Source organism: Hemiscyllium ocellatum, chromosome 10 (genome assembly GCF_020745735.1).
Source record: "Hemiscyllium ocellatum isolate sHemOce1 chromosome 10, sHemOce1.pat.X.cur, whole genome shotgun sequence".
NCBI classification, from domain to species: domain Eukaryota; kingdom Metazoa; phylum Chordata; class Chondrichthyes; order Orectolobiformes; family Hemiscylliidae; genus Hemiscyllium; species Hemiscyllium ocellatum.
The window spans coordinates 1,640,557-1,657,859 of NC_083410.1; the positions used below are offsets into that span (position 1 = coordinate 1,640,557).

Sequence of the window (17,303 nt, forward strand, 5' to 3'; positions counted from 1 at the left end):
CTGCAGGGTTCGGTGTTGGGGCCGCAGCTGTTCACTTTATGAATTAATTATCTGGATGAAGGGACTTCAGCAAGGCATTTGATAAGGTTCCCCATGGTAGGCTCATTCAGAAGGTCAGGAGGAATGGGATACAGGGGAACTTAGCTGTCTGGATACAGAATTGGCTGGCCAACAGAAGACAGCGAGTGGTAGTAGAAGGAAAATATTCTGCCTGGAAGTCAGTGGTGAGTGGTGTTCCACAGGGCTCTGTCCTTGGGCCTCTACTGTTTGTAATTTTTATTAATGATTTGGATGAGGGGATTGAAGGATAGGTCAGCAAGTTTGCAAATGACACAAAGGTTGGAGGTGTCGTTGACAGTATAGAGGGCTGTTGTAGGCTGCAGTGGGACATGGACAGGATGCAGAGATGGGCTGAGAGGTGGCAGATGGAGTTCAACCTGGATAAATGCGAGGTGATGCATTTTGGAAGGTCGAATTTGAAAGCTGAGTACAGGATTAAGGATAGGATTCTTGGCAGTGTAGAGGAACAGAGGGATCTTGGTGTGCAGGTACATAATCCCTTAAAATGGCCACCCAAGTGGGCAGGGTTGTTAAGAAAGCATATGGTGTTTTGGCTTTCATTAACAGGGGGACTGAGTTTAAGAGTCATGAGATCTTGTTGCAGCTCTATAAAACTTTGTTTAGACTGCACTTGGAATACTGCGTGCAGTTCTGGTTGCCCTATTATAGGAAAGATAGGAAAGAGAGGGTTCAGAGGAGGTTTACCAGGATGCTGCCTGGACTGGAGGGCTTATCTTATGAAGAGAGGTTGACTGAGCTCAGACCTTTTTTCATTGGAGAAAAGGAGGAGGAGAGGGGACCTAATTGAGGCATACAAGATAATGAGAGGCATAGATAGAGTCGATAGCCAGAGACTATTTCCCAGGGTAGAAATGGCTAACACGAGGGGTCATTGTTTTAAGCTGGTTGGAGGAAAGTATAGAGGGGATGTCAGAGGCGAGTTCTTTACACAGAGAGTTGTGAGAGCACGGGATGCGTTGTCAACAGCAGTTGTGGAAGCGAGGTCATTGGGGACATTTAAGAGACTCCTGGACATGCATATGGTCACAGAAATTTGAGGGTGCATACATGAGGATCAATGGTCGGCACAACATCGTGGGCTGAAGGGCCTGTTCTGTGCTGTACTGTTCTATGTTCTATGACTGGGGGCATTCTGGTGAAGTTTGCCGACAGTCAGGTCGTTCTGAGGAGGTGGGGAGGCTGCAGAAAGATTTAGATAGTTTAGGGGAGTGGTCCAAGAAATGGCTGATGAAATTCAACGAGAGCAATTGCGAGGTCTTGCACTTCGGAAAAAAAAATACGGGGATGGACTATTTTCTAAACAGTGAGAAAATTCATTAAGCCAAAGTACAAAGGGATCTGGGAGTGCTACTCCAGGATTCTTTAAAGGCTAACTTGCAGGTTGAGTCTGTGGTTAAGAAAGCAAAAGTAATGTTGTCATTTATCTCAAGAGGGTTGGAATGTAAAAACAGCGATGTGCGACTGAGACTTTATAAAGCTCTGGTTAGGCCCCATTTAGAATACTGTGTCCGGTTTTGGGCCCCACACCTCAGGAAGGATATACTGGCACTGGAGTGTGTCCAATGGAGATTCACACGGACACATTTTACGGATGATCCCTGGAATCGGAGGCCTAACATATGATGAACAGCTGAGGATCCTGGGATTGTATTCATTAAACTTCAGAAGGTTGAGGTCAGATCTAATAGGAACTTACAAGATAAAGCATGGCTTAGAAAGGGTGGATGCTGGGAAGTTGTTTCCCTCAGGATACTAGGACCCATGGGCACAGCCTTAGAAGTTGAGGGGGTCAATTTAAAACGGAAATGAAGAAACACTTCTTCAGCCAAAGAGCGGTGGGCCTGTGGAATTCATTTCCACGGAGTGCAGTGGAGGCCGGGATGCTGAATGTCTTCAAGGCAGAAATTGATAAAGTCTTTATCTCGCAAGGAATTAAGGGCTACGGGGAGAGTGCGGATAATTGACGTTGAAATGCCCATCAGCCATGATTGAATGGTGGAGTGGACTCCATGGGCCGAATGGCCTTACTTCCACTCCTATGTTCCATGGTCTTATAAAGTTAATGCTTTCGCAGCAATCTTCAGCCAGAAGTGCTGAGTGGATGATCTATCTCAGCCTCCTCCAGTGGTCCCCAGCATTACAGATACCAGTCATCATGGAGAAAGTGAGGACTGCAGATGCTGGAGATCAGAACATAGAACGAGACAACACAATACAGGCCCTTCAGCCCTCAATGTCACGCCAACCTGCGAAACCAATCTGAAGCCATTCTAATGTATACTATTCCATTATCATCTATATGTTTATCCAATGACCATTTAAATGCCTGTAAAGTTGGCAAGTCTACTACTGTTGCAGTCAAGACATTCTGCGTCCTTACTAATGTCTGAGTAAAGAACCTACCTCTGACATCTGTCCTATATCTATCACCCAGGAGAAAGTGAGGACTGCAGATGCTGGAGATCAGAGCTGAAAATGTGTTGCTGGAAAAGCGCAGCAGGTCAGGCAGCATCCAAGGAGCAGGAGAATCGACGTTTCGGGCATGAGCCCTTCTTCAGGAATCCTCATGATTCCCGAAGAAGGGCTCATGCCCGAAACATCGATTCTCCTGCTCCTTGGATGTTGCCTGACCTGCTGCACTTTTCCAGCAACACATTTTCAGTTCTATATCTATCACCCCTCAATTTAAACCTATGTCCCCTTGTACTAGCCATCAGCACGAGGAAAAAGGCTCTCACTGTCTACCCTATCTAATCTTCTGACTATCTTGTATGTCTCTATTAAGTCACCTACTAACCTTCTTCTCTCAAATGAAAACAGCCTCAAATCCCTCAGCCTTTCCTCATAAGACTTTCCATCCATCCTGGTAAATCTCCTCTGAATCCTTTCCAAAGCTTCCACATCCTTCCAAAAATGTGGTGATCAGAACTGCACACAATACTCCAAGTGTGGCCGCACCAGAGTTTTGTTCAGCTGCAACGTGACCACATGGCTCTGAAATTCAATCCCTCTACCAACAAAACCTAACACACCATATGTCTTCTTAACAACCCTACTAACCTGGGTGGCAACATTCAGGGATCAATGCACATGGATACCGAGATCTCTTTGCTTATCCACATACCAAGAATCTTACATAGCCCAGTACTCTGCATTTCTGTTACTCCTTCCAAAGTGAATCAACTTACACTTTTCCGCATTAAACTCCATTTGCCACCTCTCAGCCCAGCTCTGCAGCTTACGTATGTCCCTCTGTAATCCCCAACATCTTCCAGCACTATCCACAACTCTAGCAAGTTTAGTGTCATCCACAAATTTACTAACCCAGCCTTCTACACCCTCAACCAGGTCACTTATAAAAATGACACACAGCAGTGGCCCCAAAACAGATCCTTGCGGTACCCCACTAGTAACTGAACTCCAGGATGAACATTTCCCATCAACCACCACCCTCTGTCTTCTAACAGCTAGCCAATTTCTGATCCAAAATGCTAAGTCACCCTCAATCCATGCCTCCATATTTTCTGCAATCGCCTACTGTGGGAAACCTTATCAAGTACTTTACTGAAATCCATATACACCACATCAACCACTTTAACTTGATCCACCTGTTTGGTCACCTTCTCAAAGAACTCAACAAGATTTTTGAGTTACGACCTACTCTTCACAAAACCTAATCAAATTATTCCTTTCTCGATTATTATAAATCTTATCTCTTATAATGCTTTACACACATTACCCACGACCAAAGTAAGTCTCACTGGTCTGTAATTACCAGGGTTGTCTCTATTCCCTTTCTTGAACAAGGGAACATTTGCTATCCTCCAGTCTTCTGGCACTATTCATGTAGACAATGGCAACATAAAGATCAAAGCCAAAGGCTCTAGAATCTCTTCTCTAGCTTCTCAGAGAATCCCAGGATAAATCCCATCTGGCCTAGGGGACTTATCTATTTTCATTTCCAGAATTGCTAATACCTCCTCCTTACACACCTCAATCCCATCCAGTCAAATAGCCTGAATTCTCCTCGACATAATTGTCTTTTTCCTGCATGAGTACTGATGAAAATATTCATTTAGCATCTCTCCTATCTCTTTGGATTCCACGCACAACTCCCCACTACTGTCCTTGACTGGCCCTAATCTTATTCTAGTCATCCTTTTATTCCTGGCATACCTCTAGAAAGCTTCAGGGTTTTCTTTGATCCTACCTGCCAAAGACTTCTTATGTCCCCTTCTGCCTCTTACTAGCTCTCCGCTTCGGTTCTTCCTGGCTAACTTGTAACTCTCAAGCGCCCTAGCTGAACCTTCACATCCCATCTTAATATAGGCCTCCTTCTTCCTCTTGAAAAGAGATTCAACTTCTTTAGTAAACCACGGGGTTCCCTCACTTGACCACTTCCTCCTTGCCTGACAAGGACAAACCTATCAAGGACATATAGTAGCTGTTCCTTAAACAAGCTCCATATTTCAGTTGTGCCCATTCCTTGTAGTTTTCTTACCCATTTCTATGCATCATGAATCTTGCCTAATCACCTCATAATTGCCTTTCCCCCAGCTATAACCCTTGCCCTGTGGTATATACCTCTCCCTTTTCATCGCTAAAGTAAACATAACCGAATTGTGGTCATTATCAACAAAGTGCTCACCTACCTCCAAATCTAACACCTGGCCAGGTTCATTACCAAGTACCAAACCAATGTGGCTTCGCCTCTTGGCCTATCTATGTAGTGTGAAAAAGTGAGGACTGCAGATGTTGGAGATCAGAGTCGAGAATGTGCGCTGCACACACTGGACAAAAACTGACCCATCGAAATTACTTGAATTATAGTGTTTCCAGTCAATATTTGGAAAGTTAAAGACCCCATAACAACTACCCTGTTACTTTCACTCCTATCCAGAATCACCTTTGTAATCCTTTCCTCTACATCTCTGGACCTTCTTGGAGGCCTACAGAAAACTTCCAACAGGGTGACTTCTCCTTTCCTGTTTCTAACATCAGCCCATACTACCTCAGTGGACGAGTCCTCATCAAATGTCCTTTCTGCCACCGTTATACTGGCCTTGACTAATTATGTCATACCTCGCCCTCTTTTACCACCTTTCCTGATCTTACTGTAACATTTAAATCCCGGAACCTGCAATAACCATTCCTGTCCATACTCTATCCATGTCTCAACATCGAAGTCCCAGGTACCAACCCATGCTGCAAGTTCACCCACCTTATTCCAGGTGCTCCTGGCATTGAAGTAGACACACTTCAAATCACCTTCCTGCCCTCTGGTACACTCCTGTGACCTTGAAACCTTCATCATGACCTCACTATTCTCAACCTCCTGGACACTGGAGCTGCAAATCAGGTTCCCATCCCTCTGCTGAATTAGTTTAAACCCTCCCGAAGAGCATTAGTAAATTTCCCCCAAGGATACTGATACACTCTGGTTCAGGTGTAGACCATGCCATTTGTAGAGGTCCACCTACCCCAGAATGAGCCCCTGTTATTCAGGTATCTGAATCTCTCCCTCCTGCACCATCCCTGTAGCCACTTGTTCAACTGCTCTCTCTCTCTCTGCTCCTTGTCTCGCTAGTACGTGGCACGAGTAGCAAACCAGAGATAACCAGAGTCGAAAATAACAGTCTTCAGCCAATTTGATTCACTCCAAATGATATCAACAAATGGTATTTGATTACTTGATTACTGCAAAGGCTACAAACACTGACAACATTCCAGCAATAGTACTAAGGCTTGTGCTCCAGTACTTGCCATTCCCTTAGCCAAGCTGTTCCAGTATAGTTACAACACTGGCATCTATCTGACAATATGGAAAATTGCCCAGGTATGTCATGTGTAGAAAAGCAGGACAAATTTAACCAAACCAATTGCTTGCTCCATCAGTCTATTCTTGATCATCAGTAAAGTGATAGAAGGTGTAAACACCAGAACTATCAAGCTCAGCAATAACCTGCTCAGTGATGCCCAGTTTGGGTTCCACCAGGGCCACTCAGCTCCTGACCACAGTAAAGCCTTGGTTCAGACATGGACAAAAGAGGGGAGATGAGAGTGACAGCCATTGACGTCAAGGCAGCAGTTGACTGAGCGTGGCATCATGAAGCCCTCACAAAACTGGAATCATTGGTTATCGCGGGCAAACTCTCCAGTAGCTGGATTCATATCTGGCACATAGGAAGATGGTTGTGACAGTTGAAGGTCAGTCATCTCAGCTCCAGGACATTTCTGCGGGATCTCCTCAGAGTCTTAGGCCTGACCACCTTCAGCTGCTTCATCAATGACCTTCTCTCCATCATAAGGTCAGAAGTGGGGATGTTTCCCGATTGTTGCAGAATGCTCAGCACCACTTGCGACTCCTTAGATACTGAAGCAGTCCATGTTCAAGTGCAACAAGACCTGGACAATATCCATGCTTGGGCTGACAAGTGGCAAAAGTTACACTACACAAGCGTCAGGTATTGACCATCTCCAATTAAAGACAATCTGACCATCATCCTTTGAATCATCATTGAATCCTTGGGGTTATCACTGACCAGAAACTCAACTAGAATTGCCATATAAACACAGTGGCTATAAGATCAGGTCAGAAGCTAGGAATGCTGCAGTGACTAACTCACCTTTTGACTCCCCAAAGCCTGCCCATCATGTACAAAGCACAAGTCAGGTGTAAAATAGAACTTTCCCCATTTGTCTGAATGAGTACAGCTCCAACAGCACTCAAGGAGCTTGACACTTTCCAGGACAAAGCAGCCTGATTGGTTGGCACTACATCCACAAGCATTGAATCTCTGCACTACTGACACTCAGTAGCAGTCGTGTGTACTATCTATAAGATGCACTGCAGGAATTTACCAGCATCGTCAGACAGCACCTTCCAAACCCATGACCACTTCCATCTAGAAGGACAAGAGCAGCAGATACATGGGAACACCACCACCTTCACGTTCCCCTCCAAGCCACTCACTGTCCTGACTTGGGTTATATGTTACTGTTCCTTCACTGTCGCTGGGTCAAAATCTTGTAATTCTCTCCCTAATGGCATTGTGGGTCAACTTGCAGCAGGTGGACTGCAACAGTTCAAGAAGGCAGATTACCACTACCTTCTCAAGAGCAACTAGAGACAGGCAATAAATGCTGGCAACCCACCGGCACCCACATCCCACAAATGACTGAAAAGAATTCCCCCTCCAATGATTGGGCAGCATGGCACATCCATGCAAAAGATAAGGTTAAAGCATTTCTAACATTCTTCACACAGAAGCGTCAAGTGAATGATCTATCTCAATCTCTATTTGAAGTCTCCAACATCACACATATTACAGTCAAAAACTACTAGTGGCACTGGATGCTACAAAATTTATGGGCCCTGATAACATTAGAACCTTCACAGTACTAGAGACTTGTGCACCACAACCCAAACCCAGCTGTTCCAGTAAATTCACAACAATAGCACATGCCCAGCAATGTGGAAACTTTTACAGGTTTGTCCGATCCACAAATAGCATAACAAATGCAACACATCCATATCAGACTGTTAGCAATTATCAATAAAAGTGGTATCAAGTAACACTTGCTCAGCAATAACCTGATCTCTTCATAGTCAGTTTGAGCTTCAGGACCATTCCGCCTCCTGATCTCAATGCAGCTTTGTTCCAATCATGTTCCAAAGGAGCTGAAGCCAGAGATGAGGTGAGAGTGATTGCATTTGGCATTAGGATAGCATTTATCAAGTATTAAATGGAGATCAGTTAGCTCAGTTGGCCTAATGTCTGGATGACTGGTTTGTGATGCAGTGTGATATCAACAGTATGGGTTTAATTCCAGCACTAGCTGAGGTTCCTGTAAAGGATTCTTCTTTTCAACCTCCCCACTCACATGAGGTGACCCTCAGGTTAAACTACCACTGGCCATTTCTCTCTAGTGAAAGAACAGCTATGGTCTGATGACAATGGTGACTTTATCTTACTTTAAGGGATTCTTGTGTTTCAGTGATGGTACCATACCCCTGGATCAGGAGCTCAGGCTTCTAGCCCACCCGCTCCAGAGTTGCATAATAACAGCTCCAAACAGATTGATTTGAAAATATCTTTACCAAGTATGGTGTCAAGAAGCCCTAGTAAAACTGGAGTCAATGGGAATCTTGGAAAAACCTCAACAAGATAGTTGTGGTTGTTTGAGGTCAATCATCTCAGTTTCAAGACACCTTTGCAGTAGTTCCTCAGGGTAATTTCATAGTTCAAATATTTAAAGCTGTTTCACCATTGACCTTCCCTCCATTACAAGGTCAGAAGTGGGATTGTTCGCATTCAGGCTGTATAAATGATAAAATAATAATAAATAAAATAGTAACATGTAAATATAGTGGTTACAGAGCAGATCAGAAGCTTGGAATCCTGCAGCAAATAACTCACCTCCTAACTCCTCAAAACCTGACCACCATATTAAAGCACAAATCATGAATGCAATACTCTCCACTTGACTGGATGAGCACAGCTCTCACAACAGTCAGGATGCTTGAAGGGATCTGTGGGTTTTTGTGGGTGCTCCAGTTTCCTCCCACAGTCCAAAGATGTGCAGGTTAGGTAGATTGACTGCTAAAAAAACCTGTTCCATCATGTTCAGTGACACACAGGCCAGGTGGATTAGCCATGGTAAAAAGCAGGATTACAGGGTTAGGATTTTAGGGGTGGGGGGGTGCGCAGTGCTGGGTCTAGGTGGGATGCACTTTAGAGGATTAATGTGTGAAATGGCCTCTATCTGCACTGCAGGGATTCTATGATTCTATACAAAGCAGCCTGATATATTGGCACTATATTCACAAACAGTCATTCCGTCCACCACCAAAATTCAGTAGTATCATCTACAGGTTGTACTGCAGAAATTCAGTAAGGCTCCTTAGACAGCCCCTTCCACATCCATCACCATCGTAGTTGTTAAGTCCTTCCCCAGGTGTTTGGAGATTAAACTTGTAAAAGTTGAGGAAGGTTCTAGGTTCGATGATAGGGGATATGAAAGATTATAGGAGAAGTGAAAAATCATCAGGGAATGAAAGACAAAGAAAGAGAGAGAAAGCAGTTGATATAATGCAAGGAAGGAACTTAATAGCTTACCTCTCTGTTTCCTCTGCTTGTTGCAAATTGAAGAGGAGGGAGGGGACAATTTTATCCATGTGCTGGGGTTCCCAAATGTTGGCCTGGAGCTCATCATTAACTGTCTTCCTTACCACACCCTGCAGACCCTTTATACCAGCCATACGAATCCTGATGGGCAGAAAACAGCAAAAGGTACTGGGATTTCACCTTGTGGGAGGGCTTACTTAAAGTCCAGAAGGAAGGAGGCTCATGAGAATGATCCCAGAGTGATAGGCTTAACATATGAGGAACATTTGAGGATTCTGGATTTATACACGATGAAGTTTAGAAGGATGAGAGGAGATCTAATTGAAATTTACAGAATATAAATGGCCTGGACAGAGTGGACGTTCGGAAGATGTTTCCATTGGCAGGAGAGACTCAGACCCGAGGGCACAACCTTAGAGTAAAGGGAAGACCCTTTAGAATGGAGATAAGGAAAAGCTTCTTCAACCAGAGATTGATGAATCTATGGAATTCATTACCACAGAAGGCTGTGGCGACCAGGTCATTGAGTATATTTAAGACAGTGATAGATAGGTTATTGATAGTAAAGGGGATCAAGATTTTTGAGGAGAAAGAGGGAGAATGGGATTGAGAAAGAGGGAGAAGGGGGTCGTGCCTCACAAACCTTATTGATTTCTTTGAGAAGGTGACCAAGGAAGTGGACGAGGGTAAAGCAGTAGATGTGGTGTATATGGATTTTAGCAAGTCGTTTGATAAGATACCCATGGTAGGCTACTGCAAAAATTACGGAGGTATCGCATTGAGGGTGCATTAGAGGTTTGGATTAGGAATTGGTTGGCTGGAAGAAGACAGAGGGTAGTAGTTGATGGTATAGGTTCATCTTGGAGTGCAGTTACTAGCGGTGTTCCACAAGGATCTGTTTTGGGACCATTGCTGTTTGTCATTTTTATAAATGACCTGGAGGAGGGGCTTGAAGGCTGGGTGAGCAAGTTTGCGAATGATACGAAAGTCGGTGGAGTTGTGGACAGCGAAGAAGGATGTGGCAGGTTACAGCGGGATATATATAAGTTGCAGAGCTGGGCAGAAAGGTGGCAAATGGAGTTCAATGTAGGTAAGTGTGAAGTCATTCACTTTGGTAGGAGTAACAAGAAGATGGATTACTGGGCTAATGGTAGGCTACTTGGTAGTGTGGATGAGCAGAGGGATCTTGGTGTCCATGTACACAGATCTCTGAAAGTTGCCACCCAGGTAAATAGTGCTGTGAAGAAGGCATATGGTGTACTGGGCTTTATTGGTAGAGGAATTGAGTTCCGGAGTCCTGAGGTCATGTTGCAGTTGTATAAGACTCTGGTGCGGCCTCATCTGGAGTATTGTGTGCAGTTTTGGTCGCCGTACTATAGGAAGGATGTGGAGGCATTGGAACGGGTGCAGAGGAGGTTTACCAGGATGTTGCCTGGCATGGTAGGAAGATCGTATGAGGAAAGGCTGAGGCACTTGGGGCTGTTCTCATTGGAGAAAAGAAGGTTTAGGGGAGATTTGATAGAGGTGTACAAGATGATTAGGGGTTTAGATAGGGTTGACAGTGAGAACCTTTTTCCGCTAATGGAGTCAGCTGTTACTAGGGGACACAGCTTTAAATTAAGGGGTGGTAGGTATAGGACAGATGTTAGGGGTAGATTCTTTACTCAGCGGGTTGTGAGTTCATGGAATGCCCTGCCAGAAGCAGTGGTGGACTCTCCCTCTTTATGGTCATTTAAGCGGGCATTGGATAGGCATATGGAGGTTATTGAGCTAGTGTAGGTTAGGTAGGCTTCGGTCGGTGCAACATCGAGGGCCAAAGGGCCTGTACTGCGCTGTATTTTTCTATGTTCTATGTTCTAGAAACTCATTAGCCATGTTTGAATGGTGGAGCAGACTCAATGGACTGAATGGCCTATTTTCTGCTCCTATACTTTATGTTCTTATGGAAGAAGGAAAATGAGTCTTCCTTCCTTCTCCCTCCCTTAATATCAGAGGGCTTTGTCTGAGGGAGGGTGGAAGATCACAGACAATTCTAGGAATTCCACCTAGTTCACCATTATAAGGTATCAAATGAACTCTTGTCATCAAGAATTGACATGCAATCTATTTCGGTAAATAGAAAATCTCCATTTGGTTGCTTGGCGTGAAGCAACTGAACCTAAAGTGATGGATAGCTTTCGTCTCTGACCTTCAGATGGGCTCCTGGTCACCCTTGCAGAGTAGTTGTCGAAGGATCAGGGCAGTAGGTGTCGATGGACCTTCACAGGTGTAGGCAACATAAGCTCTAACCAGGGAATGACCTAATTTGACAAATTGTGACAATGTGGTGTCCTTTAACCATGTATTCACAGATCTCTATTACATCAATGTAGCAGAGCCAATATAGTTCAGACATATTGTAACTGAACAGTCAATCAAAGCAAGTCATGATAATTCTTTTCAGTAATGACTCACTACTCTTTAAAAACCCAATTCAGTGGGAGGGAGATTGAAAATCTCTCCTTAATGCCTTGTAAGTGGAACAGTGTTGAATATCTACTCACTTAGTTCTGTCTGTAACATCATCGTGTCCTGAATGGCACATCTCACTAAACCTGGAGACGAAGAAATCATAACTTCGGTGATATGAAGGTGTGTCCTCTTCGATGTTTGCAAACTTTATGAACTGTTGGAGAAAATGATCTTTTTTACTAAAATAGATTCTGGTTCAGAGCAATTAAAACAGCCCTTGCTCCTCACTCTTCTGTTATTGCTTCCTTATTGCATGGTTCCCTTTAGTGATGCACATGCTGTTTGATATTGTGTCAAATAAGTTTAATGAACTAGTTTTATTTACTTTAAAGCAGCTCAGATTTCAAAGAGACCTGACAGAGGTATAATCAAAGGACTATTGACAGATTGTTTTAGTTTGATAAACTGGGGAGGACCAGGGGAGTTTGTAATTAAACTGTGCAAAAGTAGATTGGGAGAAATGTTGAGCAATTATTCGATTCTAAAAGCCAGGAGAAAACACGGCCTCTTTCTGTCACCTCCCTGCTCTTTAAAGTCATCTCATTCTTGTTAGAGTCATAGTACTGCACTTACAGAAAAGAAAGAGACCATTCAACTTCCTCTACATAGGAACATTATACCCATTTCTTATAATCTTCCTTTCAAAACCCCTATGAAATAATAGCTCTGTCACTGTGTCTTGTGCAACCCAATTCTATGTTCCATACAGCCTTTTACAAGAAATTGTTGCTTCTCCCATAATTTTTCATTGACGATCCTCAATACCTATCATTTAGGCTGGGACAGCGTATAGTTGGTACAGTACAGGGAGACGAAGAATGAAAGCATGACCTCTGAAATAAGCTCTCTCTTTACCGCTGAGCAAAGACAGATGAAAGTAATTACCTAACATTTACCCAGCAGTAATTTGGAAAGTTAAGAGATGCCATGGGAGTTATTACATTTGTATCAGTTCTCAATAACTAGAAGCCTTCTATCTCTACAGTGCATGACTTAATTCCAAGCTGTGGATGTGGAAAACTGACTTACCGAATTTGTACCCAGGATCTGCAATGCTGCTTTGTCAGACTCAAGGAGCTTGGCCACCATCTTAAGAAAGCTCTCTACGAATAAGTTGATGCTCTGGCAGTGACAGGCCATCAGGAGCTGGTCTAAAGCCTCCATTGCAATGCACACGTAACTGGCAAGCAAGTACACAGCACCATGAGAAAATTGCTACACTGGCTTACTTTATCTTTATCCTGTGCACAGGAGGGGTTTGCCAGTGCTGTTAGGGATGGTTTAAACTAATTTGGCACAGGGAGTGGGAGTGAAGGTTTAGCAGCTTCCCCCCGCCCCCCAGCAGTTCAAGAGAAATAGAAGAACAGATGCATATGTAAATTTCAGAGAAGTACAAAAGTAAGTGTAGTGATAGTGGGGGATTTCATTTTAAATGAATGTCGTGTGTCGGTTAGAGGGAATGATGTGGGTATAGAAATCAGAGAGAAGGATTGTGTTATAATTTTTAAAATTAACATAGACAAAGAGAAGATTCTAAGTGATCAGGCAGGTAAAAGTAGTTAATTTCCAAGCTGGATGAAATGCATCCTGGGCTGCTGAGTGAGACTAAGGATGAAATTGCAGGGGCACTGGCAATAACTTTTCATTTGTCTCTGGCTACAGGAAAGATGCCAAATGACTGGCAGACACCCAATTTGGTACAGTTGTTCAAGAAGGGAGCAAGGAATAAATTAGGGAACTACAACCAGTCAGTCTAGCCTCAGTAGTGAGGAAATTGTTGGAAGTAACTCTGAGGGATAAAATTAATCTGCACTTGGAGAAGCAGGGATTAATCAAGCATAGACAGTGTAGTTTTGTTAAAAAGTGGTCATGTCTGAGCAACTTGACTGAATTTTTTGAGAAGGGGACAAGGTGCTTTTGATGTAGTCTACTTAGACTTCAGCAAGGCTTTTGATAAGGTCCCACATGGGAGGCTGATAGTGAGGACAAGGACCCTTCAGCATCCAAGGAAATTTACCAAATTGGATCCACAAATGGCTGAGTGGGAGGAAGCTGAGGGTGATTTTGTGATTGGCAGCCTGCATCCAGTGCAATTACACAGGGATCAGTGTTGAGAACGTTGCTGCTTGTGATACATATAAATGATTTTGACTTGAATGTGGGAAGATCATTTAAGGAACGTTTCAATAAGCACATAAATATGCAAAGAATGGAATAGGATATAGACAAGCGCATGCAGAAGGGATTAGTTTAATTTGGTGTCATGTTCCGCACAACATCGTGAGCCAAAGGGCGCATTACTGTGCTGCACAGTTCTGTATTCAATGATTGGTCAGTAAGTTCAGGATGATATGAAATTGATCAATAGTGAAGAGGTTAAATCTGTTAGATTACAGGAGGATATAGTTGCACTGGTCAGATAGCATCAATGGCAAATGGAATTCGCTCCAGAGAAATGTGAGATGATATACTTAGGCATGACAAAAAGCAAAAGAATACATGATGAACATTAGGACACTGGGAACCACCTGGGATCAGAGTGACCTCACTGCAAATATACTAGTCCCTTGAGGGAGCGGGACATAAAGTGGTTAAGAAAGCATATGGGACACTTGCCTTTATCAGTGTCCAACTCCTTTATCAAGAGTTCAAGAGCAGGGAGATTAAACTGGAACTGGATAAAATGTTGGTTAGCCACAACTAGAGTACTGTTGTGCAGGTCTGGAATCCGCCTTCACATCCAAGAGGGACATGATTGCACTCAAGTGGGTGCAAAGGGCATTAACAGGTTATTCTCAGCAGGTCTGGCAGCATCTGTCAGGAGAGCAAAGAGATGACAAAGGGTCAGTTAGACTCAAAATGTCAGCTCTCTTCTCTCCTTACAGGTGCTGCCAGACCTGCTGAGATTTTCCAACATTTTCTCTTTTGGTTTCAGATTCCAGCATCCGCATTAATTTGCTTTGAACAGGATATTGCCTGGGCTGGAGAGTTTTAATTATGAAAAAAGATTGGATAGATGAGTTGTTTTTCTTGGAGCAGAGGAGATGGGGTGGGGGGAGGAAGCATGATTGAGATGGACAAAATTATTACTGAAGAAGGGCTCATGCCTGAAACGTCGATTCTCCTGCTCCTTGGATGCTGCCTGATCTGCTGCGCTTTTCCAGCAAAACATTTTCAGCTCTGATCTCCAGCATTAGCAGTCCTCACTTTCTCCATGTACAATATTATGAAGGGCATACAGACAGTAGACAGGAAAAAAATTTTCCCCATGGATCAATGACTAGGAGTCTCAATTTAAGGTGAGGGACAGGAGATTTGCAGAAAGAAAAAATTCAGTCAGTGGGTGGTGGAAATCTAGAACTCATTGCATGAAACCGTCATAGCATTGAGGAAGTATTTAGAAATGCATCTGCAATGCCATGGTATTTTAAGGCTTTGGCTGAAAAGAGGGTTCAGAATGGTTGGTGGTTGTTTTTTATTAGCATAGTCATGATGGCCAAATGACATTTTTTGGTGCTGTAGACCTCTGTGACTATATGCCATATGATGTCACAGAAATTCAGAGGTAACATTCTGTCTGCACACTGCTACCTTTCAAACCACCATTTCTCACACAGAAAATGCAAATTTTGTCTGATTTTCTTTCAAAGTTTGCAGTATTGTACCTCTACTTTTGAATATATAATCTAGCTTTGTGGGGCAAAGTGGCTGGCAAGTTATTCATCACTCATAATTCATTTAAAATAGGGAAGGAAAATCAAGCAGAATTTCCACCCTTTGGCATGATCCAGGACAGGATGAACTCCACAGCCATGTTCACTGCAATACTCACTGCATAACTCTGTATAGGAGGGCCCTTTCAAGTGGGGCTCAGAATTCAGGACTCCAAATGATGGAGGAAAAAAATCATTGGCAAAAAAAAATGTGAGACTAAATCTGAAATTAACTGTATCAAATTAAGGAGAGTTATGTAATTTACTCGCTGTGAAATTCATATCACATGATTACCACCAAGTCACTGAACGTGACAGAAGGCAGCTCATCACCAGTTCCTCAAGGGCAAGTAGGGATAGGAAATAATGCTGGCAATGGTCATATCCCATGAATGAACAAAAAAAAAAGATTTCAGCGCATGTGTGTTCAATGGTTTCATCAACAGCTTTATATAAGTATATAAAAAGTAAGAGAATAATGAAGTAAATGCTGGCCCTTTAGAGGATGGATATGGCAATGTAACACTGGGAAACTCAGAAATGGGAAGGTACTAACTCAATATTTTGACTCTGTTTTCACAGTGGAAGATAATTTCTTTCCAGAAATTGCAGTGACTACAGAGGAACTTGATGAAATTACTATAAACTAGGGAGAAGATATGAAGTAAACTGATAGAACGAAAGGCAGATAGGTCCCTGGAGCCTGATAGTCTGCACCCCATGGTATTAAGAGAAGTTGCAGCAGAGCAAGTGGATGCATTAGTTATGGTTTTCCAAAATTCCCTAGATTCCGGAAAGGTACTAGTGGATTGGAAACGTTGACCAGTGTCAGCACAGTTTCATGAAGGGCAAGTTGTGCTTGACAAACTTGCTGCAGTTTCTTAAGGATGTAACAGCATGGTGGATAATGGGGATCCAGTTGATGTGCTATATCAAGACTTCCAGATGGCATTAGACAAAGGTGCCACATAAAAGACTGATCCAGAAGGTTAGATCCCAGAAGGTTACAATCTATATATATATATATGTGTGTGTGTGTGTGTGTGTGTGTGTGTGTGTGTTCTGCAAGCAGGGACAGAATGTAAACATAGCAAAGTTTTTGGATAATATTAAAACAGATGGGAAAGCAGATGGTGATGAGGAGGTAAAGAGTTTACAGTTGGATATTGATAAGCTTGTAGAGTGGGCCTGAATTTGGCATATAGGGTTTAATCTGGATAAGTGTGAGGTCATTTACTTTGGCCGGAACAATAAAAGGACAAATTAGTATTTAAATGGAAAGCAAATTCCCAATGTTTCAGTGCAGGGGCATTTTTGCGCATGAATCACAAGAATATAATAAGAAAGACAAATGGAATTCTGGCATTTATTGCAGAAGCACTGGATTATAAAAGTAAAGTTGTTACAATGATATAAGGTATTGTGAGACCACAGTTGGACTATTGTATCCACTTCTGGTCTCCCTACTTGAGGAAGGATGTGGTGGCACAGGAAGCAGTTCAGAGGAGCTTCACCAGGTTGATTCCAGGGATGAAAGAGCCGTCATATGAGGAGCAGTTGAATAGCCTGGGGTTATACCCATGGAGTTCGGAAGAATGAAGGGAGATCTGATTGAAGTATATAGAATGCTAAAGGGATTTGATAAGGTGGACATTGATCAGATGCTCTCCGCTGTGGCTCAGTCTTGAGCAAACAGTCACAGATGTAACAGTGAGAGGAGGTAAATTCAAAACTGAGATGAGGAGAAACTACTTTTCTCAGAGGGTTGTGAATTTGTGGAACTCACTGCCCCAGAGTGCAGTAGGGACGGAATCAATCAACAAAATCAAGAAAGGAATAGATGAGTTTCTGAGGAAAAGTGGGCTATGGG

General features: G+C 43.2%; 1 protein-coding gene across 6 annotated transcripts in view; it reads right to left on the minus strand.

Moving 5' to 3' along the window:
* Nucleotides 1–17,303, minus strand: part of LOC132819292 (protein EFR3 homolog B-like) — a 178,537-nt gene that overhangs the window by 160,772 nt on the left and 462 nt on the right. For all 6 annotated transcript variants that reach the window (XM_060830728.1, XM_060830722.1, XM_060830724.1 and 3 more), the window contains exons 2-4: nucleotides 12,750–12,900; nucleotides 11,753–11,874; nucleotides 9,201–9,350 (exon numbers count right to left, since the gene is read on the minus strand). In XM_060830728.1, the coding sequence (XP_060686711.1) occupies nucleotides 9,201–9,350; nucleotides 11,753–11,874; nucleotides 12,750–12,900 (423 nt within the window). The remainder of the gene's footprint in view (nucleotides 1–9,200; nucleotides 9,351–11,752; nucleotides 11,875–12,749; nucleotides 12,901–17,303) is intronic.